The sequence below is a fragment of the Diorhabda sublineata genome, chromosome 8, assembly GCF_026230105.1.
Source record: "Diorhabda sublineata isolate icDioSubl1.1 chromosome 8, icDioSubl1.1, whole genome shotgun sequence".
Lineage (NCBI taxonomy): Eukaryota > Metazoa > Arthropoda > Insecta > Coleoptera > Chrysomelidae > Diorhabda > Diorhabda sublineata.
Genome location: NC_079481.1, coordinates 32,222,996 through 32,248,142, shown reverse-complemented (window position 1 = coordinate 32,248,142; position 25,147 = coordinate 32,222,996). Strand labels below are relative to the sequence as shown.

The window sequence follows — 25,147 nt, the reverse complement described above, 5'->3', positions numbered from 1 at the left end:
ATATCTATAAATTACGGTTTTATTGAAAATAGAAGAAATAATCGAAAATATTTTTATTATTTTAAGGTTGTGGTGATTAGCGGTGAAAGCGGTGCCGGGAAAACGGAATCGACGAAATTGGTAATGCAATATTTGGCAGCCGTAGCCCCTTCGGCTCCTAGGAATCAAGCTTTAGTAACTGAACAAATTTTGGAAGCTACGCCGCTTTTGGAAGCGTTCGGTAATGCTAGGACTGCTAAAAACGATAACAGTTCTAGGTTTGGGAAATATTTAGAGGTCTATTTCAAACAGGGCTCTATTATAAGTGCCAAAGTTACTGAATACCTATTGGAAAAATCTAGAATTGTTACTCAGGCTCCGGGGGAACGTAATTATCATGTTTTTTACGAACTTTTGGGAGCTTTGGGTCCTTCGGAACGACAAAAGTATGGACTTGTGGATGCTGATAAATATTTTTATTTAAATCAAGGTGAGAAAAGATTGAAATTTATTGTTAAAAAGGTGTAAAAAATGATTTTGTAGCCTTTTAAATTGTTGCCATGTTCGATTATTGATGTAAAACATACGCATGTTCAAAAAATCATAACTACCAAAATAATTGAAGGATTGAGCTGAAATGATGGAGATTTGTTAATGAATGTTAGATGTACTTTGAAATAAATCAGGACTTTTCTGGGTCACACAGTATTGGAAATACAGGGCACCAAACATGTTCGATTATTGATGTAAACCATACGCATGTTCAAAAAATCATAACTACCAAAATAATTGTAGGATTGAGCTGAAATGGGAGCAATTTATTAATGAATGTTAGATGTACTTGTAAAAAAATCAGGACTTTTCTGGGTAACACAGTATTGAAAATACAGGGCACCAAACATGTTCGATTATTGATATAAACTATATGCATGTTCAAAAAATCATAACTTTCAAAATAATTGAAGGATTGAGCTGAAATGATAGAGATTTGTTAAAAAATGTTAAATGTACTTTGAAATAAATCAGGACTTTTCTGGGTCACACAGTATTGGAAATGCAGGGAACCAAACATGTTCGATTATTGATGTAAAACATACGCATGTTCAAAAAATCATAACTACCAAAATAATTGAAGGATTGAGCTGAAATGATGGAGATTTGTTAATGAATGTTAGATGTACTTTGAAATAAATCAGGACTTTTCTGGGTCACACAGTATTGGAAATACAGGGAACCAAACATGTTCGATTATTGATGTAAAACATACGCATGTTCAAAAAATCATAACTACCAAAATAATTGTAGGATTGAGCTGAAATGATAGCAATTTGTTAATGATTGTTAGATGTACTTGTAAAAATATTAGAACTTTCCTGGGTCACACAGTATTGGAAATACAGGGAACCAAACATGTTCGATTATTGATGTAAAACATACGCATGTTCAAAAAATCATAACTACCAAAATAATTGTAGGATTGAGCTGAAATGATAGCAATTTGTTAATGATTGTTAGATGTACTTGTAAAAAAATTAGAACTTTCCTGGGTCACACAGTATTGGAAATACAGGGAACCAAACATGTTCCATTATTGATTTGAACTATATGCATGTTCAAAAACTCATAACTTCCAAAATAATTGTAGGATTGAGCTGAAATGGGAGCAATTTATTAATGAATGTTAGATGTACTTGTAAAAAAATCAGAACTTTCCTGGGTCACACAGTATTGGAAATACAGGGCACCAAACATGTTCGATTATTGATGTAAAACATACGCATGTTCAAAAAATCATAACTAACAAAATAATTGTAGGATTGAGCTGAAATGGGAGCAATTTATTAATGAATGTTAGATGTACTTTGAAATAAATCAGGACTTTTCTGGGTCACACAGTATTGGAAATACAGGGAACCAAACATGTTCGATTATTGATGTAAAACATACGCATGTTCAAAAAATCATAACTACCAAAATAATTGTAGGATAGAGCTGGAATGAAAGAGATTTGTTAAAGAATGTTAGATGTACTTTAAAAAAAATCAGGACTTTTCTGGGTCACACAGTATTGAAAATACAGGGCACCAAACATGTTCGATTATTGATATAAACTATATGCATGTTCAAAAAATCAAAACTTTCAAAATAATTGAAGGATTGAGCTGAAATGATAGAGATTTGTTGAAGAATGTTAGATGTACTTTGAAATAAATCAGGACTTTTCTGGGTCACACAGTATTGGAAATACAGGGCACCAAACATGTTCGATTATTGATGTAAAACATACGCATGTTCAAAAAATCATAACTACCAAAATAATTGTAGGATAGAGCTGGAATGAAAGAGATTTGTTAAAGAATGTTAGATGTACTTTAAAAAAAATCAGGACTTTTCTGGGTCACACAGTATTGGAAATACAGGGCACCAAACATGTTCGATTATTGATATAAACTATATGCATGTTCAAAAAATCATAACTTTCAAAATAATTGAAGGATTGAGCTGAAATGATAGAGATTTGTTGAAGAATGTTAGATGTACTTTGAAATAAATCAGGACTTTTCTGGGTCACACAGTATTGAAAATACAGGGCACCAAACATGTTCGATTATTGATATAAACTATATGCATGTTCAAAAAATCATAACTTTCAAAATAATTGAAGGATTGAGCTGAAATGATAGAGATTTGTTGAAGAATGTTAGATGTACTTTGAAATAAATCAGGACTTTTCTGGGTCACACAGTATTGGAAATACAGGGCACCAAACATGTTCGATTATTGATGTAAAACATACGCATGTTCAAAAAATCATAACTAACAAAATAATTGTAGGATTGAGCTGAAATGGGAGCAATTTATTAATGAATGTTAGATGTACTTGTAAAAAAATTAGAACTTTCCTGGGTCACACAGTATTGGAAATACAGGGCACCAAACATGTTCGATTATTGATGTAAAACATACGCATGTTCAAAAAATCATAACTAACAAAATAATTGTAGGATAGAGCTGGAATGAAAGAGATTTGTTAAAGAATGTTAGATGTACTTTGAAAAAAATCAGGACTTTTCTGGGTCACACAGTATTCGAAACACAGGGCACCAAAAATGTTCGATTATTAATGTAAAACATACGCATGTTCAAAAAACCATAACTACCAAAACTATTGTAGGATTGAGCTGAAATGATAGATATCTGTTAATGATTGTTAGATGTACTTGTAAAAAAATCAGAACTTTCCTGAGTCACACAGTATTGGAAATACAGGGAACCAAACATGTTCGATTATTGATATAAACTGTATGTATGTTCAAAAAATCGTAACTACCAAAACTATTGTAGGATTGAGCTGAAATGATAGATATCTGTTAATGATTGTTAGATGTACTTTGAAAAAAATCAGGACTTTTCTGGGTCACACAGTATTGGAAATACAGGGCACCAAACATGTTCGATTATTGATGGAAACTATATGCATGTTCAAAAAATCATAACTTTCAAAATAATTGAAGGATTGAGCTGAAATTCAAATCATAATAAAACAAACAAATATTTTTTTCAAATCATATTTCACCTACAATGTTGATTTCTAAATAATCTAATTGCAGCATGCTTTGTAGCTAAAATCCTTTCGTAAAATCTTATGTTAAGTCTATCCGTAATGAAATGTCAAACCAAACTAACCAAAAAGTCCCTATTAGCTGTCAAATAAAGCAGTGCTGCCAATTTAAAGTTGTGAATTTCTAAAAGAACAAACCGTCCATTATAACCGAATCTATTTCTATGTGTTCAGGTGGCGGAGATTGCGGACCTGGACACTCAGGATCGGGAGCTGATTGGAACGCTCTAACAAGAGCTATGCAAGTTTTGGGTATAGGCGAAGCCGAACAAGAAGTAGTCATTAAAATATTAGCCTCTGTATTACATTTAGGAAACATATATTTCCATCGAAGACAACTTAGGTAAATGAAATTATTCGATTATTAATTATCGATTTAATTATTCATAATCGATGTGCAGGCACGGTCAGGAAGGCGTCGAAGTTGGTTCGGAAGTGGAAATCAAGTGGGCCGCTCACCTTTTACAAATTTCTTCATCGGGATTGCAACGAGCCTTGACATCGAGAATCACAGAAGCGAGGGCTGAAAAAGTTTATTCGCCGTTAACGATTGACCAAGCATTAGATGCGAGAGACGCGTTTGCGAAATCGCTATATTCCGTACTGTTCAATTGGTAAGTTATACAGGGTCGAAACGTTTTATTTTCATAACATAACCTAACCCAACCGAACGATAATCGACGAGGGGTTCGATTGATGATCTTCCGTTCCTTATTTGTTGCTAAACAGGTTTAAAACCTATTATCATTGACAAGCTGTCACATGTCACATTTGACGTAAATTTGACAGATTCCTTCGTTGTATTTTAAATTCTATTTTCTTCTCAGGTTAGTAACTAGAATCAACTCGATAGTTCAAAAAGGAGGCCTTTACGATGCGGCACGAATATGTCTATTGGATATTTTCGGTTTCGAGAATCTCAACGAGAATTCGTTCGAGCAATTATGTATAAATTTCGCCTCCGAGTCTCTACAGCTCTATTTTAATAAGCATGTATTTAAATTAGGTAAGTCTTTCCAAAAAACTACATATTTCAAATCATTACCGACACAAAGTTCAACTTGGCAACGTTGTACAAAAATTTCTCACGTTTTGACGTATTTTTTTCCAAGAAATATGTCTAAATCTGACAACATTGTAACTCATCTCTGGAATATATTTAAACTTGGAAAAGTGGCACGAAAATTTATATAAAAATTTATTTAGAAAATTGAATTATGTATTCACATTAAACATAGTTAATTATTTATGTATGATCAAATTTGAAATATGACATGGCAACGTTGTATAAAAATTTAATATACAAAAATGAGTATCGAGAAAACTTCGTATTCATTACATATATCTAATGATCTATGAAATATAGTTACAACGTGGCAACGTTGCATAAATTATTAATCAAAAATAAAAAAAAATATTTATTTCTTATTATCTCGAAAATAGGTTGAACGTGTTAGAAAAATTAATATGAAAACTGCCTGAATTACGTTTGTCCAATCATCTCTGAAATATCACTAAATATGGCAACGTTGTGTAAACATTAATATGAAACTGGTATCGAGAAAACTTTCATATTTCTAATAATCGGAAACATAGTTAAATATGGCAACGTTGCATGAAAATTAATAAGAAACTTTGAGTAACTTATGAATTATCCATTTTCAATTATCTCAGGGCCAGTTAAACGTGGCAACGTCGAATAAAAATTGATATTATAAGAGCTTAATCAAGAAAGCTTGAATTACGTTTGTCCAATCATCTCTGAAATATCACTAAATATGGCAACGTTGTGTAAACATTAATATGAAACTGGTATCGAGAAAACTTTCATATTTCTAATAATCGGAAACATAGTTAAACATGGCAACGTTGCATGAAAATTAATAAGAAACTTTGAGAAACTTATGAATTATCCATTTTCAATTACCTCAGGGCCAGTTAAACATGGCAACGTCGAATGAAAATTGATATTATAAGAGCTTAATCAAGAAAGCTTGAATTACATTTGTCCAATCATCTCTGAAATATCACTAAATATGGCAACGTTGTGTAAACATTAATATGAAACTGGTATCGAGAAAACTTTCATATTTCTAATAATCGGAAACATAGTTAAATATGGCAACGTTGCATGAAAATTAATAAGAAACTTTGAGAAACTTATGAATTATCCATTTTCAATTACCTCAGGGCCAGTTAAACATGGCAACGTCGAATAAAAATTGATATTATAAGAGCTTAATCAAGAAAGCTTGAATTACATTTGTCCAATCATCTCTGAAATATCACTAAATATGGCAACGTTGTGTAAACATTAATATGAAACTGGTATCGAGAAAACTTTCATATTTCTAATAATCGGAAACATAGTTAAACATGGCAACGTTGCATGAAAATTAATAAGAAACTTTGAGAAACTTATGAATTATCCATTTTCAATTACCTCAGGGCCAGTAAAACGTGGCAACGTCGAATGAAAATTGATATTATAAGAGCTTAATCAAGAAAGCTTGAATTACATTTGTCCAATCATCTCTGAAATATCACTAAATATGGCAACGTTGTGTAAACATTAATATGAAACTGGTATCGAGAAAACTTTCATATTTCTAATAATCGGAAACATAGTTAAACATGGCAACGTTGCATGAAAATTAATAAGAAACTTTGAGAAACTTATGAATTATCCATTTTCAATTACCTCAGGGCCAGTTAAACGTGGCAACGTCGAATGAAAATTGATATTATAAGAGCTTAATCAAGAAAGCTTGAATTACATTTGTCCAATCATCTCTGAAATATCACTAAATATGGCAACGTTGTGTAAACATTAATATGAAACTGGTATCGAGAAAACTTTCATATTTCTAATAATCGGAAACATAGTTAAATATGGCAACGTTGCATGAAAATTAATAAGAAACTTTGAGAAACTTATGAATTATCCATTTTCAATTACCTCAGGGCCAGTTAAACGTGGCAACGTCGAATAAAAATTGATATTATAAGAGCTTAATCAAGAAAGCTTGAATTACGTTTGTCCAATCATCTCTGAAATATCACTAAATATGGCAACGTTGTGTAAACATTAATATGAAACTGGTATCGAGAAAACTTTCATATTTCTAATAATCGGAAACATAGTTAAACATGGCAACGTTGCATGAAAATTAATAAGAAACTTTGAGAAACTTATGAATTATCCATTTTCAATTACCTCAGGGCCAGTTAAACGTGGCAACGTCGAATGAAAATTGATATTATAAGAGCTTAATCAAGAAAGCTTGAATTACATTTGTCCAATCATCTCTGAAATATCACTAAATATGGCAACGTTGTGTAAACATTAATATGAAACTGGTATCGAGAAAACTTTCATATTTCTAATAATCGGAAACATAGTTAAATATGGCAACGTTGCATGAAAATTAATAAGAAACTTTGAGAAACTTATGAATTATCCATTTTCAATTACCTCAGGGCCAGTAAAACGTGGCAACGTCGAATGAAAATTGATATTATAAGAGCTTAATCAAGAAAGCTTGAATTACATTTGTCCAATCATCTCTGAAATATCACTAAATATGGCAACGTTGTGTAAACATTAATATGAAACTGGTATCGAGAAAACTTTCATATTTCTAATAATCGGAAACATAGTTAAACATGGCAACGTTGCATGAAAATTAATAAGAAACTTTGAGAAACTTATGAATTATCCATTTTCAATTACCTCAGGGCCAGTTAAACGTGGCAACGTCGAATGAAAATTGATATTATAAGAGCTTAATCAAGAAAGCTTGAATTACATTTGTCCAATCATCTCTGAAATATCACTAAATATGGCAACGTTGTGTAAACATTAATATGAAACTGGTATCGAGAAAACTTTCATATTTCTAATAATCGGAAACATAGTTAAACATGGCAACGTTGCATGAAAATTAATAAGAAACTTTGAGAAACTTATGAATTATCCATTTTCAATTACCTCAGGGCCAGTTAAACGTGGCAACGTCGAATGAAAATTGATATTATAAGAGCTTAATCAAGAAAGCTTGAATTACATTTGTCCAATCATCTCTGAAATATCACTAAATATGGCAACGTTGTGTAAACATTAATATGAAACTGGTATCGAGAAAACTTTCATATTTCTAATAATCGGAAACATAGTTAAATATGGCAACGTTGCATAAATATTAGTTAGAATCTTATGAATCTCTCATTTTCAATTATCTCAAGAATATATTTAAACTTGGCAACGTTATTTGAAAATTGATAGTATAAAAAGAAAGCTGAAAATATGTGCAATCATCTGTAAAATATGGCAACAATCCGTAAAAATCAATATTACGAAAATTGTATTGAGAAAACTTTCCTGAATTATTTCCAATCAAATCCGAAATCTAGTTAAACGTGACAACGTTGCGTAGGAATTAATATTCCAAAAACTGTACCAAGAAGGCAACATTGCATGAAAATTGGTACTAATAAATATTGTTTTTCTTTATTGATTGTATTAAAATAGACCAGTGAATGTGAAATAATATTTTTGTACATAGAACAACAAGAATATTTCAAAGAAAGACTAGAATGGACGAACCTAACATGGAACGACAACACCCCCATAATCCACCTGTTGGGAAAGAAACCCGTGGGTATTCTGCATCTTCTCGACGATGAAAGCAACTTCCCCAAAGCGTCAGATTCCTCATTTTTGGAAAAATGCCACTACAACCACGCCCTCAACGAAAATTATTGTCGACCTAGGGTCGGTGCCAGAGAATTCGGGGTGAGTAAAACTACTTTTTTCGATATACGAAAAAATTAAATTACAATTTTAATAGATTCGTCATTATGCCGGACAAGTATGGTACTCCGTCGACGGTTTCTTGGACAAAAATAGAGATGCTCTAAGACCCGATGTCATCGAACTTATAGCTTCGAGTAAAAACGATTTAATAAGTGCTATAGCTAAACCTCTATTGCACAATATCCAAACTAGGACGCTTCCCAGGGGAACCAACGGAAGATTCGTCACAATGAAACCCAGAACACCAACTGGTAAGACCATCCCCGGCTCAAGGAATCATTTCTATAGACGGTGTTTAATATTTTCAGTTGCTGCTAGATTCGGAGACAGTCTGCATACTTTACTGGAATCGATGTCGAGGTGTAATCCGTGGTTTATAAGGTGCGTCAAACCAAACAGCGACAAAGCACCAATGAGATTCGATATGCCGGTGGTACTAGAACAACTTAGATATACAGGAATGTTGGATACTATTAAAATAAGACAATCTGGTTATCCTGTAAGGATGAAATTCCACCATTTTGTCGATAGATATAGGTAAATCATTGTTTGATATAATTATATAAAGAAAGAAACTGGTTAAATTTGTTTTTAGATACTTATTGGTGAAAATACCTCGAGGAGCACCTTACAGAGATCTTTGTAGAGCCATCTTAGATCATATTCCACCAACAGAAACAGGTAAAAAATTATTTACCACAGTTTATTCCATTCACAGTTTGTCTGTTTAAATGTAATCGATTTTTCAATCACTTTTAATCGATTCAATCGATCAACCAATAGATGGTACTACAAGATGATTTTTGGCAACCACATAGTGTGGATTTCGCCAAAAAACATCTGAAATCTTCAGTAGAAGACACGCCATCGGTAACCGAACTTAAAAAGTTAGGTTAGGTCTAAAATAATCATGATCTAATAACGTTCCAAATGTTTTTGTTTACATTGTTTGATTTGATGAAAAAACACGAACGAAAAACGTAAAAAAAAGTTGAATCTCAATCTCAAACATTGCATTTATTTATTATTTTCGATTTTTATTCTCAATTACATTACTCTCGATGTTAAACAAGCTCGAATATATATCCCAAAGGAATTTCTAGAATTCTAGAAAGTAAACAAGCCAAGCTTTAGACTTATATTATAAACGGACAGGACCCGCTTCGCGGTACATATCGGGGACGAGTTCGTATTAATAGTTCGTAGTATATTGAAAGCTTGATCCAAAAAAAAAAACATTAACGCTTCGTTTAAGGCGCATCAAGAACAAAAATGCGTTAACGGTCTTGTGGTTAGGTCGTCAAGTCAAATGATCGAGGATTAGTGTCAAATATCTTCGATGATTAAACGTGGGGGCGTGAATAAAGTAAAAAATATGAAGGAAAATTGTTCGAGTGAAGTTTTTTTTAGAAATTTTCATTTATTTTATTCTCGATCCGTTTCAGAAGGACCAGATTATCAATTGGGCGCTACAAGAGTCTTCCTACGTGAAAGCCTCGAAAGGAGATTGGAATTAGCTCGCGGAGAGTCCCTGAAAGGAGCCGCAGTCCTGATACAAAAGAACATAAGAGGATTTTTGGCTAGGAAAAATTACAAAAAAATCAGGGCGAGCGCTGTGACGATTCAAAAACATTGGAAAGGCTACAAACAAAGAACCAATTACCGAACTGTGAAAAGAGGCGTTATAAAAGCGCAAGCATTATATCGAGGGAGATTGGAAAGGAAGAGATTCGAAAAAAGGAAGGCGGAATATAGGAGGAAAGTAGATGCCGAAAAAATAGCTAAGGAAAGAGCGAAACAACGAGCCGCCAGAGAAGCTCATCTTCAAGCGCAAGCTCAAAAACAAGCCGCTGCCGCGTCGCTAGCCAAAACGTCCAATACCAAAATAAATGTCAACCATTTAGATATACCGGCGGAATTGGCGTTCATTTTCACCAAATTGGACAATTACACACCTCCCCATACCGAAAAAAGTCTAATGAAAGTTCTGGGTGGAGTTACAGGTACATCGCCGCCTCTAACATTACCCAACGATTTGGACCAATACGAATTTTCCAAATTTTCCTCGGTATACTTCAAAGGAGCCGATATGAGGATGAAAAAAGAACCGATAACGGCTCCTTTCCTATCCAAAGCGGCAGCTAGAGACGAAGATTTCCAAGACGCGGTAGCTTTGTTCAAACTAATACTACGTTGGTCTAATGATCCCCAATTAACGGGCACTAGAGAAAAAGCACTAGCCGATTACATCATACATAAAGGATTAACCTCCAAAGGTTTAAGGGACGAGCTACTAATCCAGCTGTGTAATCAAATACATCAAAACGAAAATTCCGAAAGAGTTTGCCAATTGATGGCGCACTGCGTCAGTTGTTTCCAGCCGAGTCCTTCCTTACACAAGTAAGTGATTCAAAGTCCGCTAAAGATCAAAAGTAAACCTCGACTTTTCACCCCGTAGGTACCTCCTCAAATACATCGGCGATCATGTCCCCGATAACATCAAAGAAACCCTCCAAAGGAAAATCACCAGGGGTTTTCAGAGATCCCCACACGCTCGTACTTATCCCCCCAGTTTATTAGAATGGAGAAGCATACGTCAAGGTTATAACACAGCTTTAACTCTAACTCTACCCGATAAAAGTATTGCTACAGTTAACGTCGATTCTTGGTCAACTTGCGAAGAAGTAAATAAACCAAAATTGATTCCTCAAGCACCAATTTTTGTTTAAATGTGTTTTTAATTGTTTTAGATCGCTTTTTTAGCCGTATCTTCTCTAGGAGCCAACTCGGATGGATGGACGATCGTAATGGACGATTCATCAGTCGTAACAGAAGGCAGCGGTTTAGATTACGTATTCGATTTAGTTTCCGAATTAGAATTATGTCCGGCATTTCCGATTCCTAAATCGACGAAGCTCAAATTCGGTTCTAAACGACAACCAGAATCGCCAAATACTTCACATTCGCCGGCCAGACCTCAAGTACCACCTCCGGAACCACCAACGAATCGAGAAAGGAAATTATCCTCCAACAGGCATTCTACCCCGATTCAAGCTACTCCGTCCAGAAAAACTTCAAAAGAATATTCCAGACCACCACCGCCTACGTCAAGAAAAACCTCACACGACGCTTTATCCAGAAACTCGGCTCTCAACGAAAGATATTTCGACATAGAGAAAGCCAGATCTAGAAGCTTAGATAATCTTCTAAGCGAACCAGAACCGAATCCGCTAGCCGATCTAGGTTTGAGTCAATCTTCTAAACTAAACGAAAGATACCATTCGGTCGAACAATTGAGTCTAATCAAACCGGTTATATCTCCAACGACTTACCTTCCTAAACAAGAAGAATTCGAATACCCCGATGTATCTAGTGTCAGTACTTCCCATAGGGGAGGTCCGAGATATATCAAATCGTCTTACGCCGGTAAAAAAGCGCCGCCCGGTTCCCATTCCAGTAAAGCGCACATCGAAAAATCAGAATTCGGCGGAATCAGAAGCTCGGCTATGTCCGATACCAGCGAAGCACCAAGTCTGGCAAGCCACGTCAGAAGAGTTAGAGTACCAAGTCAAGCTTCGGACGTCGATCAATTCTTAGACGAATTATTCAGTCCGGTACTAGATGGTAATCTAGATGAATTGAGCGATGCTAGATCGATAGCAGCTAGTGTTAAAGGAGGCAATTTAATCGGATCCAAATACGACGAACAAATACTAGATAAATTTCTAGATAACGTATTAGAAAATATTGCTACCACAGTTGATAGTAAAAATAATAATTTAGGTACTTTCTTAGACGATATTTTCGACGATTTACTTATCGATGATATAAATATGTCCGAAACAAATAGAATTATCGATAAAGTTAAAGGAGGAGGCGATAAATTCGGTAAAGGTAACGAAGATAACGCAGCTTTAGATAAAGAAGTAGAAAATTTAACTAGCAAAAATAAAAACGGCGATAACGTAGACGATTATATCAGCGATCTTTTCAAACCGATATTTATCAACGACAGCGTGAAAAATCTCACAGAAAAAAATTTGATAGATAGCATCAAAGGTGGAGGAACTACTCAAGGAGACGCCAGTACCTCGAGTTACGCTTTACCTCCAATATCTTCGCCTATGGTAAACTCCTCGCAATTAATGATGCCTCTTTTGAGTCCTACGCAAGAAGGTTTAATGCCTTTATTTAACATACCGGGTTTACAACAAAACGGTGCCGATATAGCCGCTTTCCAACAGAATTTACAAAGGGCCTTCCTACAATCGGCCATGGCTCAAAATATCCAAATCCAACAACAACTACTAGCGCAAAATCAAGCTCTACAACAATTGTTAAGTCAACAGAACTCTTTATCTAGTGAAGTTAACGATTCAATAACCACTACAGTCAAAGCGCAAGTACATCAACCTAGTAATCAACAAAGAAAATCTAGTTTCAAAATTAGAAAATCCAGTTCGCCAAATAACGATTTTAAATCACGTAAAGCTAGTTCGGATTCTAACAATAGTAAAAACGGTATACCGCCTCCGCCGCCGCCGCCGCCGCCCCCGATGCCTCCACCGTTAGAAGCCACCGATCCAAACGAAGTTAGACCGTTTCTGGATCCGTACGGTAGAGCTAAAACCGTACGAATCGGTAAATGGAGATGGCCTCCGCCAAAAGATTGCGTCAATTCGGAATCCAGCGAAGATTTCATGCACTTCAAAATGAGGCAGCATCAACGTAAACTAACACCAAATAAAGATCAATCGTTAACGGTGGTTAACGGGCACAATTATACCAGAAACGAATGGGAGGAAATAGAATTCGAATCGCCTCCAAGAGAAAACGAAAAAACGCCGAAAGCTAATAGTAAAAGGGCGTTCGAAATCGGAGCGGCTAGACCGTCTCCCGGATCTGTAGGTAAACTCAAATTGAGTTCGGAAATGAAGAAAAGATTAGAGATGGTAACGGCGAATCATTCTGTTAGATCGTCTAGCAGCACCGATAAACCTACTAGAGCCGTTAATAAATTGGAGGATACCCGTAAGATGATGTTGGAGCAACAACTTACTGGTAGATGGGGAGATGATTCTAGAGATGATAGTGGAAAATCTAGTCCGGAGACTCCTTTGAATGTAAGTACGAAAAATAAACTACATTCATCTCTAATACATCCACTTTTTTATCAACTTGTCATTCTTTGTCCATAGAACGGTACCAAATCTCCAACATCGCAAAGTTGGGGTAGTTCCAATTGGAAACCAGGACCGCCACCTCCACCCGTCGGTCCACCTTCTCTTCCTCCGGCGCCTTTAGGACCGGCTCCTCCACCGCCAGTAATACGTCCCCATAATCAACCGGAATCCTCATTTATGCTTCAAAGACAAGATAGAGACACTTTCGGCGTTCACCAGAATTTGATTAATCAGGATAATTCCAAAAGGAACTCCTTCAGCACCAACTGGGATGTACAAAGTAATATTACCCAAGATACTACAGATGATGGACAAGAATGGACCAAAGACAAAAGAGACGGTAAGTTAAATATAAATATACCAAGACTAGTAGTATTTGCTGACTAGTTTGAACAAAAATTAGTATATCGGGGAGCTAACCTCGAGAGCCCAAATTAACCGCAACCAACCAAACGGGGCTCACTAGTGTATTTATTTTGTATAATTTTATTTTTAGGACGGAGAGATAGCTGGGATTTGGGGGAAACTACGACGAACACGTCGATGGACGCTAAATACATGATGGAAATGTGGGATAGAAACGAAATGAAATTCGAGAAAAATAGAAAAGTACGAAAAGTATCTAACCAGGAATCGATGGAACGACCACCGACTTTCAAAACTCACATGCTATCGAAAAGCGCGCAGGAAAGGGAAAAGAAACATTCCACCGGGTCCGTACAATTTTTGGATAAAATCGATAAACCGGAAGGTAAGTTAAACTCGGTTAAAGTATCCGTTTGATTTTTATTTTTATTTTTATTTCAGTGAACGATTGGCCGGAATTCATGCGTCCAATTCAAACACCACCAACTAAATCTCCTATTACCACACAACCGGCGCACCAGGAAAAAGAAAAATCGCCAAAAACCGCAGCTTCCAGTCTCCTTCCGCCCGGCACGACGGCCTGCGTCACTTACAATCGCGTACCGTGGTTACTGAGGGTACGCAAAGAAGTATTTTCGCCATCTGAACCACTAGGTCATCTCACTACCATGCATTTGATATTCTGCCAAGTGGTTATGGACGTTTACGGCTTAACGCCTTGTATAAGATTGACTCAGAGCGAAAAGAGAGCCGGAATTAATATGTTGTCGGGATACGGAATCACCGCCGACAATTATAATAATAATCATAAAGCCAACGTTAAGAGGACTGTCATCGAATTGGCAAGGACTTGGCCGTTATATTTTTCTAGGTTGTTTCCCGTATCCGGAGCTGCACAAGTAAGTTCGATATTCCGTCTACTAGTTTAACAACTTTTAAATCGATTTATATGATTCATTCGTAGTATCCTTTCCGGTATATTAGATGTACTTCCAGTCAATGCGCCGCGAATGACGTCACTATATAGTAAACACCCGATGCGGTCCGATAAACTCCATTTAATTCGCTTTGTTTTGGCTATCAGTACACCAGTAATTTCATTTTAATACACGGGAAAGTACCTTGAACCCGATTAAACATTTTTGACAAATTAGATATTTAGACGATCGTCAGATTATGGGTCGGCACGTCTTGGACATAAAAATGGATCATCTACATCTTAATCTGATTACGATTCAGTATTTCGAAATTGTTTGCACATTTTTGGAGAAAACTCATTACCGAAATCTGATGGGTTCGAGTATGTTCAAAACCTAGTTCCTGGGGTTTCGATGTCCAAAGACTAGCTCACAGAATCTGCGTATTCGTCCTCTACCATGACTATCGTGTTGAGATGGTATTTAACCTGTCGGAAGACCGGCCATCAATGTGATTGCATTTCGACTGAATTAGTAACTTAAAGAGGAAAAGAAAGGAAGGGAAAGGAAACGAAAAAAAGGGAAAGGAAGGGAAAGGAAGGGAAAGGAAGGGAAAGGAAGGGAAAGGAAGGGAAAGGAAGGGAATGGAAGGGAAAGGAAAGGAAAGGAAGAAGCTCTCAACTAGTTAGGATCCTAAGTGCGACGTCTCATCCCTGAGAGGTGGATTTGTAGAAATCACTAGTGTAGAATAAGTACATTTTAGCAAATTGATACAGTTGAATACAAGAAATCATCAATATGTTCTTTATTGTTCCAGTTGTCCGATATACAATTTGTGGCTATATCTCATTGGGGCATTCATTTGGTCAAGAAAGAACAAAATACTCTTCAGGTGTTGAATTCTTATTCTTTATCGGAAATTTCATCGTGCACGGCTCCAAGACCGACGAACATCATCCTAGACATACCGCAAGGAAAGTTAAATTTGTATACACCGAGAGCTCAACAGCTCTCTGAAATTGTCACGAGGTTCTGTAACGAAAATAGAAAGGTGAGTAACGCTTTAAACTTTTTTTTTTCCTATACAACCGCGTATACAGCATGTTCAAAAAGTATCGTAGCTGGCTAGTAGTTTGTACGCTCAAGAAAAAAATACTGTGAAAAAATTTGCTTTCCTTTCCCTTCCTTTCCCTTCCTTTCCCTTCCTTTCCCTTCCTTTCCCTTCCTTTCCCTTCCTTTCCCTTCCTTTCCCTTCCTTTCCCTTCCTTTCCCTTCCTTTCCCTTCCTTTCCCTTCCTTTCCCTTCCTTTCCCTTCCTTTCCCTTCCTTTCCCTTCCTTTCCCTTCCTTTCCCTTCCTTTCCCTTCCTTTCCCTTCCTTCCCCTTCCTTTCCCTTCCTTTCCCTTCCTTTCCCTTCCTTTCCCTTCCTTTCCCTTCCTTTCCCTTCCTTTCCCTTCCTTTCCCTTCCTTTCCCTTCCTTTCCCTTCCTTTCCCTTCCTTTCCCTTCCTTTCCCTTCCTTTCCCTTCCTTTCCCTTCCTTTCCCTTCCTTTCCCTTCCTTTCCCTTCCTTTCCCTTCCTTTCCCTTCCTTTCCCTTCCTTTCCCTTCCTTTCCCTTCCTTTCCCTTCCTTTCCCTTCCTTTCCCTTCCTTTCCCTTCCTTTCCCTTCCTTTCCCTTCCTTTCCCTTCCTTTCCCTTTCATTTCCTTTCCATCTCATTTTTTTCCTTTCCTTTCCTCTCTAAGTTACTTATTCGATCGAAACGACATCAAACTGGTGGTGGGTCTTCCGACAGGTCATTGCCCCGTCAATTACCACCTTAAGACGATAGGCATGGCAGACGATTACGCAGATTCTGCTAGCCACCCTTCGGACACTAAGCCCCCAGGAACTAGGACTTGAACATACTCGATTTTGGCTTGCGAATAGTCAATACAAGTCCTGCTTCCTTACCAGAATACGGTTTAAATCATTATAGACATAATTCCTTTTTGAAATTAGACGACAACACAGCGAAAAAAAAAGCGAATCGAATGGAAACCGCTGGAGATATCATTACCAGGTGTGAATGGAACGTATTGTCCGCAGGTGACGGGACCTGGTGCTACCAATTCCGGATTACAAGCGGAAATCGAAGAAATTGCATTCCCACCTAAAAAGTATCGCTATCAATAGACTGAGGTCAAGATAATGTTGATCGACTTCGACAATTATGGAATCATCCATCAGAAAGCGGTTGCTTCAACGTCCAGTTGGTTCTACCGCTACTCTGGAATCCAATTCTTGGTTCAATCTGGTATAATTGTCATTCATCGTCCATCGTACTCTTCTGCGGACTTTTTTCTATTTCCTCACATGAAGAAGGAGATTGTGATCGTTTTTGGGACGCAGGGGAACCTCTAGATTCAGGAATGCGCAGTTTTGTTCGTACCATAGATCAACCACATCGTCTTCATGAAATGCAGCGGGTTTTACTTGATTTCTTCGCTGAAACATTACATAAAATTTGCAGTTGATAGTTTTTGTTTCATCCATCTTGCGCACAGCTTTCTCGTGTCCAGATTTTCATTTAAAACACTTTTGTACGAAGCTGTTCTGCGATTGGTTGGACGCCGTAGCCGCTAGTGCTATCTACCGTCAAATCTATGAACGTATTAGTTGTGCTCATGAACCAAGAGAGCGCGTTTCGGTACGTTTCCCACTCTCCCGCCAGCGAGTTTCCGTACCCTGGTTCCTACTCCCTTGATAGTCGGAGGTAGTACCAATTATATCATATAAAGTTAAAAAAATGAAATAGGCTCGAACGGTTTTAATTTTTCGCTTGGTATATTTGTAAATTCTAAACAATTATGTATTGAACGGGATTAACTATTGAGATTCTAATTGAACCATACGGTTAGCGTCGATATTATCAATTTTAATTATCATTTTTCTGTAGAAAATTACGTCTTGTTAACCTACAAGTTGGAATACCGGTCAGATATAGAAATATTTTGATTAATTTTGGGTGGAAAGTCGATAAAATCGAACTGATTCTGTTGGAAAACGTGTTAATCGATACACAACAACAAACAAGCACCAAGAATTATAATTGTAAACGTAATTAAAATTTTTTAGCAGCAATTAGGTACATATTCTATTAATTATTAACGATCCTTATGAGATTTCTCTCGAATTAAGATGTTTTCACTTTTATAGAAACCGTTCTTCGCACTCATCTCGATACCATTTAAAAAACGCATTCTAATACCGATATATTAAACAGAACCGTATTCAGATATTCGCGAACACAAATTTTCCGACATTTTGATTCTTCTAGATCCCCATTTTCAATCTAACTAATATTATCATCGAAAACATTTTTTTTTTTCGTATTCGTAGGTCTTCAAAGTAACGAAAAGAAATTCGAAACTCTATTTCAACTTAAGATTAAAGTTGACGGCAGATTAATCAACTTTTTTCGTCAATAAGGACGTTTGGATCTGCTTAACTTAACCGATAATCTTCTCATTAGAAATAAGAAGTTAAAATCAGACTTAGAGGAATGCGTGTTGAAGATCGCCACCGGATGTTCTATTTTCCAGGAAAAGACGTTCTGTGCTAGCAGCGGGAGGATTCAAAATTTCGAAAATCGAAACGAGATTGGTTTTTCCTAAAAAGTTTTGGTGAATATGATGGTATTGATGAAGAAGTATGTGATAAATGGAGGAAGATAGAAGCAGATTTAATCCTGGAGATGTCTTTAGCGTCGTGGAAAACTGGACTTTTCTATGAATAGAAATTCGTCATTGTAATGTAATGGTGGACAAAACACCATTAGTTAAAGTTAAAGGGGGTCTCTTTTTTATGCCAATTACCTTCTTGACTTCATTGTGGAAAAAGGAAAGTTATTTTCTTTCCAACGGTGGAAACTATGTTTGAATTTTGATGCAACTATAGTTGCTGTTGTTTTTCAGAAGAAACTTGATAAAAAAGTTGTGTTAAAATAGGGATATTTCGTGGAAATGTAGTAGAAAACTACCCCCACATGACGAACAATCATTTTGTTGAGAAGTATGGGGTGAATATCAAAGTTTTCCAAAGGAAAATTCATTAAATTCTGATAAAATGACAATAATTTCGTTACAGTTTTTATAAATTATGTTCCGGGGCCCCAAAATCCTCGAATAAAAAGAATCTCGATTCAAATGACTCTAATTCATATGGGGAAAATCCCATGGGATCTGTTTTTAGTACAATGTTGTACAAATTGATTGTTTTCAATCAGACTATTTAAAATTAATTAGATTTCTACTGGAAAAAACAAATTTTCATTTTTATATACTTTACTCAACAAACTTTTCTTTTTTCCCTGGTAGAAAACTACCCCCACATGACGAACAATCATTTTCTTGACAAGTATGGGGTGAAAGTCAAGTTTTCCAAAGGAAAATTCATTAAATTCTGATAAAATGACAATAATTTCGTTACAGTTTTTTTAAATTATGTTCTGGGGCCCCAAAATCCTCGAATAAAAAGAATCTCGCTTCAAATGACTCTAATTCATATGGGGAAAATCCCATGGGATCTGTTTTTAGTACAATTTTGTACGAATTGATTGTTTTCAATCAGACTATTTAAAATTAATTGAATTTCTATTGGAAAAAACAAATTTTCATCTTTATACACTTTACTCAACAAACTTTTCTTTTTTCCCTTGTAGAAAACTACCCCCACATGACGAACAATCATTTTGTTGAGAAGTATGGGGTGAATATCAAAGTTTTCCAAAGGAAAATTCATTAAATTCTGATAAAATGACAATAATTTTGTTACAGTTTTTTTAAATTATGTTCTGGGGCCCCAAAATCCTCGAATAAAAAGAATCTCGCTTCAAATGACTCTAATTCATATGGGGAAAATCCCTTGGGATCTGTTTTTAGTACAATTTTGTACGAATTGATTGTTTTCAATCAGACTATTTAAAATTAATTGAATTTCTATTGGAAAAAACAAATTTTCATCTTTATATACTTTACTCAACAAACTTTTCTTTTTTCCCTTGTAGAAAACTACCCCCACATGACGAACAATCATTTTCTTGACAAGTATGGGGTGAAAGTCAAAGTTTTCCAAAAGAAAATTCAATACGGTTTGATAAAATGACAATAATTTCGTTACAGTTTTTTTAAATTATGTTCTGGGGCCCCAAAATCCTCGAATAAAAAGAATCTCGATTCAATCGACTTTAATTAATATGGGAAAAATCCCATGGGAACTGTTTTTAGTACAATGTTGTACAAATTGATTGTTTTCAATCAGACTATTTAAAATTAATTGAATTTCTATTGGAAAAAACAAATTTTCATCTTTATACACTTTATTCAACAAACTTTTCTTTTTTCCCTGGTAGAAAACTACCCCCACATGACGAACAATCATTTTGTTGAGAAGTATGGGGTGAATATCAAAGTTTTCCAAAGGAAAATTCATTAAATTCTGATAAAATGACAATAATTTCGTTACAGTTTTTTTAAATTATGTTCTGGGGCCCCAAAATCCTCGAATAAAAAGAATCTCGATTCAATCGACTTTAATTAATATGGGAAAAATCCCATGGGAACTGTTTTTAGTACAATGTTGTACAAATTGATTGTTTTCAATCAGACTATTTAAAATTAATTGAATTTCTATTGGAAAAAACAAATTTTCATCTTTATACACTTTACTCAACAAACTTTTCTTTTTTCCCTTGTAGAAAACTACCCCCACATGACGAACAATCATTTTCTTGACAAGTATGGGGTGAAAGTCAAGTTTTCCAAAGGAAAATTCATTAAATTCTGATAAAATGACAATAATTTCGTTACAGTTTTTTTAAATTATTATCTGGGGCCCCAAAATCCTCGAATAAAAAGAATCTCGATTCAATCGACTTTAATTAATATGGGAAAAATCCCATGGGAACTGTTTTTAGTACAATGTTGTACAAATTGATTGTTTTCAATCAGACTATTTAAAATTAATTGAATTTCTATTGGAAAAAACAAATTTTCATCTTTATACACTTTACTCAACAAACTTTTCTTTTTTCCCTGGTAGAAAACTACCCCCACATGACGAACAATCATTTTCTTGACAAGTATGGGGTGAAAGTCAAAGTTTTCCAAAAGAAAATTCAATACGGTTTGATAAAATGACAATAATTTCGTTACAGTTTTTTTAAATTATGTTCTGGGGCCCCAAAATCCTCGAATAAAAAGAATCTCGATTCAATCGACTTTAATTAATATGGGAAAAATCCCATGGGAACTGTTTTTAGTACAATGTTGTACAAATTGATTGTTTTCAATCAGACTATTTAAAATTAATTGAATTTCTATTGGAAAAAACAAATTTTCATCTTTATACACTTTACTCAACAAACTTTTCTTTTTTCCCTTGTAGAAAACTACCCCCACATGACGAACAATCATTTTCTTGACAAGTATGGGGTGAAAGTCAAGTTTTCCAAAGGAAAATTCATTAAATTCTGATAAAATGACAATAATTTCGTTACAGTTTTTTTAAATTATTATCTGGGGCCCCAAAATCCTCGAATAAAAAGAATCTCGATTCAATCGACTTTAATTAATATGGGAAAAATCCCATGGGAACTGTTTTTAGTACAATGTTGTACAAATTGATTGTTTTCAATCAGACTATTTAAAATTAATTGAATTTCTATTGGAAAAAACAAATTTTCATCTTTATACACTTTACTCAACAAACTTTTCTTTTTTCCCTGGTAGAAAACTACCCCCACATGACGAACAATCATTTTCTTGACAAGTATGGGGTGAAAGTCAAGTTTTCCAAAGGAAAATTCATTAAATTCTGATAAAATGACAATAATTTCGTTACAGTTTTTTTAAATTATTATCTGGGGCCCCAAAATCCTCGAATAAAAAGAATCTCGATTCAATCGACTTTAATTAATATGGGAAAAATCCCATGGGAACTGTTTTTAGTACAATGTTGTACAAATTGATTGTTTTCAATCAGACTATTTAAAATTAATTGAATTTCTATTGGAAAAAACAAATTTTCATCTTTATACACTTTACTCAACAAACTTTTCTTTTTTCCCTGGTAGAAAACTACCCCCACATGACGAACAATCATTTTCTTGACAAGTATGGGGTGAAAGTCAAGTTTTCCAAAGGAAAATTCATTAAATTCTGATAAAATGACAATAATTTCGTTACAGTTTTTTTAAATTATTATCTGGGGCCCCAAAATCCTCGAATAAAAAGAATCTCGATTCAATCGACTTTAATTAATATGGGAAAAATCCCATGGGAACTGTTTTTAGTACAATGTTGTACAAATTGATTGTTTTCAATCAGACTATTTAAAATTAATTGAATTTCTATTGGAAAAAACAAATTTTCATCTTTATACACTTTACTCAACAAACTTTTCTTTTTTCCCTGGTAGAAAACTACCCCCACATGACGAACAATCATTTTGTTGAGAAGTATGGGGTGAATATCAAAGTTTTCCAAAGGAAAATTCATTAAATTCTGATAAAATGACAATAATTTCGTTACAGTTTTTTTAAATTATGTTCTGGGGCCCCAAAATCCTCGAATAAAAAGAATCTCGATTTAATCGACTCTAATTCATATGGGGAAAATCTCATGGGATCTGTTTTTAGTACAATTTTGTACGAATTGATTGTTTTCAATCAGACGATTTAAAATTAATTAGATTTCTACTGGAAAAAAGAAATTTTCATCTTTATACACTTCACACAACAAACTTTTCTTTTTTCCCTGGTATATCAAACGAAAAAACAAAATATTTTCATTAAATTTATATTATTATTATTACAATTACAATTATATGAATTTTCTACGCCAATTTCTCAATTTGACCATCCTCAACCGACGATCCCCCATACATACCATCAAACGCCCCACAAATATCCAGTTACCAGAACACGTCCGGTCGGCCGAACATCGACCATCGACCATCACACATTAAAGCGCGAGCGGTGCTCCTCTGAGCGGGAAATCGATTCCAAGACAACACCATGTGGTATTTACGTGACGCAATTTTTATTTAAACTCGGTACGATGAACTCGAAACAAAAGTTTATTAGGTTACATTTATTGTTGTAGTTGTGATAATTATAAACGAAAAAATGCACGCGACAAAGTGGGGTCAACACAAAAATCTATCCGACAACTTTCCGGCGAGATCTTTAGACAGTTTAGCAAATTCTTCCAACGCTTCGGAAAGTCTCAGCGACGATTCGAACGATTCGGATTCGGGAACGGAAACAAAAACAAAATGCGAAATTTACGCCCAGAAATGTCGTAAAATCGAAAAACCCTGCGGTCATTTCGGCGCGGATAGATCGGATAGAGAAAATCGCGCGGAATCGAATCCGGGACGTATGGAAACCATACCGGAAGAAGCCGAAACCAAAGTGTCGGTCAAAGCTATATTGGCCAGATTCGAAAATTTGAACGGGAAATGCGATAAAATTAATAACAAAGATAATTCCAGTGCGTGCAAAGTTAAAGAAATATCCAGTTGTGGCGAGAGTGTTTCCGGTAGTTCAGTTAAAAGCAATAATACCAGTATTTGTATCGGCGATGAAAAAAATCAAAATACTAGTGACGAAAGTGGTGACGCTGTTGTAGAAGAAAAACAACTCAACATCCTGGTGAGCCTACAATTCGTATAGTTCTTCCGATATCAATTGCAGATTGTAAAAACCCTTGTCGACAATTTTGATTGATCCTCCTCGTGAATTACGTAGAGGAGACGCTGCTCAATCAACCCCAGCGCCACTGTTCATTTATTTTCGTTAGTTATTACGTATACCAGTCGTTTAGGACACGAATCATCGGCAACAGAGCCCGTTTTTAAGAATTTCCGGTTATCGAAATTCGGTAGACATAATCTGCTACGTTGAAGCTTAAATTCTTACACCAACTGAATTTTGAAAAAATTAAGACTCAAATATCGACGATCCATGCAACAAACAAGTCAGGCTCGTCACGAACAGGTTATAACATTCAAGTTAATCATCTGGTTTACGAATTCAAGTCTCTGACCAGGGTCAGAGGTTTATATTCTTACACCAACTGAATTTTGAAAAAATTAAGACTCAAATATCGACGATCCATGCAACAAACGAGTCAGGCTCGTCACGAACAGGTTATAACCTTCAAGTCAATCATCTGGTTTACGAATTCAAGCCTCTGACCAGCATCCCGAGGCTTATATTCTTACACCAACTGAATTTTGAAAAAATTAATGAATGACCAGGGTCAGAGGCTTAAATTCTTACACCAACTGAATTTTGAAAAAATTAAGACTCAAATATCGACGATCCATGCAACAAACAAGTCAGGCTCGTCACGAACAGGTTATAACCTTCAAGTCAATTATCTGGCTTACGAATTCAAGCCTCTGACCAGCATCCCGAGGCTTAAATTCTTACACCAACTGAATTTTGAAAAAATTAATGAATGACCAGGGTCAGAGGCTTAAATTCTTACACCAACTGAATTTTGAAAAAATTAAGACTCAAATATCGACGATCCATGCAACAAACAAGTCAGGCTCGTCACGAACAGGTTATAACATTCAAGTTAATCATCTGGTTTACGAATTCAAGCCTCTGACCAGCATCCCGAGGCTTAAATTCTTACACCAACTGAATTTTGAAAAAATTAATGAATGACCAGGGTCAGAGGCTTAAATTCTTACACCAACTGAATTTTGAAAAAATTAAGACTCAAATATCGACGATCCATGCAACAAACAAGTCAGGCTCGTCACGAACAGGTTATAACATTCAAGTTAATCATCTGGTTTACGAATTCAAGCCTCTGACCAGCATCCCGAGGCTTATATCCTTACACCAACTGAATTTTGAAAAAATTAAGACCCAAATATCGACGATCCATGCAACAAACAAGTCAGGCTCGTCACGAACAGGTTATAACCTTCAAGTCAATTATCTGGCTTACGAATTCAAGCCTCTGACCAGCATCCCGAGGCTTAAATTCTTACACCAACTGAATTTTGAAAAAATTAATGAATGACCAGGGTCAGAGGCTTAAATTCTTACACCAACTGAATTTTGAAAAAATTAAGACTCAAATATCGACGATCCATGCAACAAACAAGTCAGGCTCGTCACGAACAGGTTATAACATTCAAGTTAATCATCTGGTTTACGAATTCAAGCCTCTGACCAGCATCCCGAGGCTTAAATTCTTACACCAA

At 35.5% G+C, this 25,147-nt stretch overlaps 1 protein-coding gene across 2 annotated transcripts in view; it reads left to right on the top strand.

The window, feature by feature from the left end:
* The window catches only part of LOC130448203 (myosin-VIIa), a 54,746-nt gene that overhangs the window by 16,838 nt on the left and 12,761 nt on the right, over positions 1–25,147 (top strand). For both annotated transcript variants that reach the window (XM_056785472.1, XM_056785473.1), the window contains exons 4-18: positions 67–469; positions 3,776–3,944; positions 4,003–4,215; positions 4,429–4,607; positions 8,167–8,396; positions 8,452–8,668; positions 8,726–8,954; positions 9,013–9,098; positions 9,863–10,817; positions 10,876–11,101; positions 11,168–13,540; positions 13,616–13,940; positions 14,097–14,351; positions 14,408–14,865; positions 15,701–15,934. In XM_056785472.1, the coding sequence (XP_056641450.1) occupies positions 67–469; positions 3,776–3,944; positions 4,003–4,215; positions 4,429–4,607; positions 8,167–8,396; positions 8,452–8,668; positions 8,726–8,954; positions 9,013–9,098; positions 9,863–10,817; positions 10,876–11,101; positions 11,168–13,540; positions 13,616–13,940; positions 14,097–14,351; positions 14,408–14,865; positions 15,701–15,934 (6,552 nt within the window). The remainder of the gene's footprint in view (positions 1–66; positions 470–3,775; positions 3,945–4,002; positions 4,216–4,428; positions 4,608–8,166; positions 8,397–8,451; positions 8,669–8,725; positions 8,955–9,012; positions 9,099–9,862; positions 10,818–10,875; positions 11,102–11,167; positions 13,541–13,615; positions 13,941–14,096; positions 14,352–14,407; positions 14,866–15,700; positions 15,935–25,147) is intronic.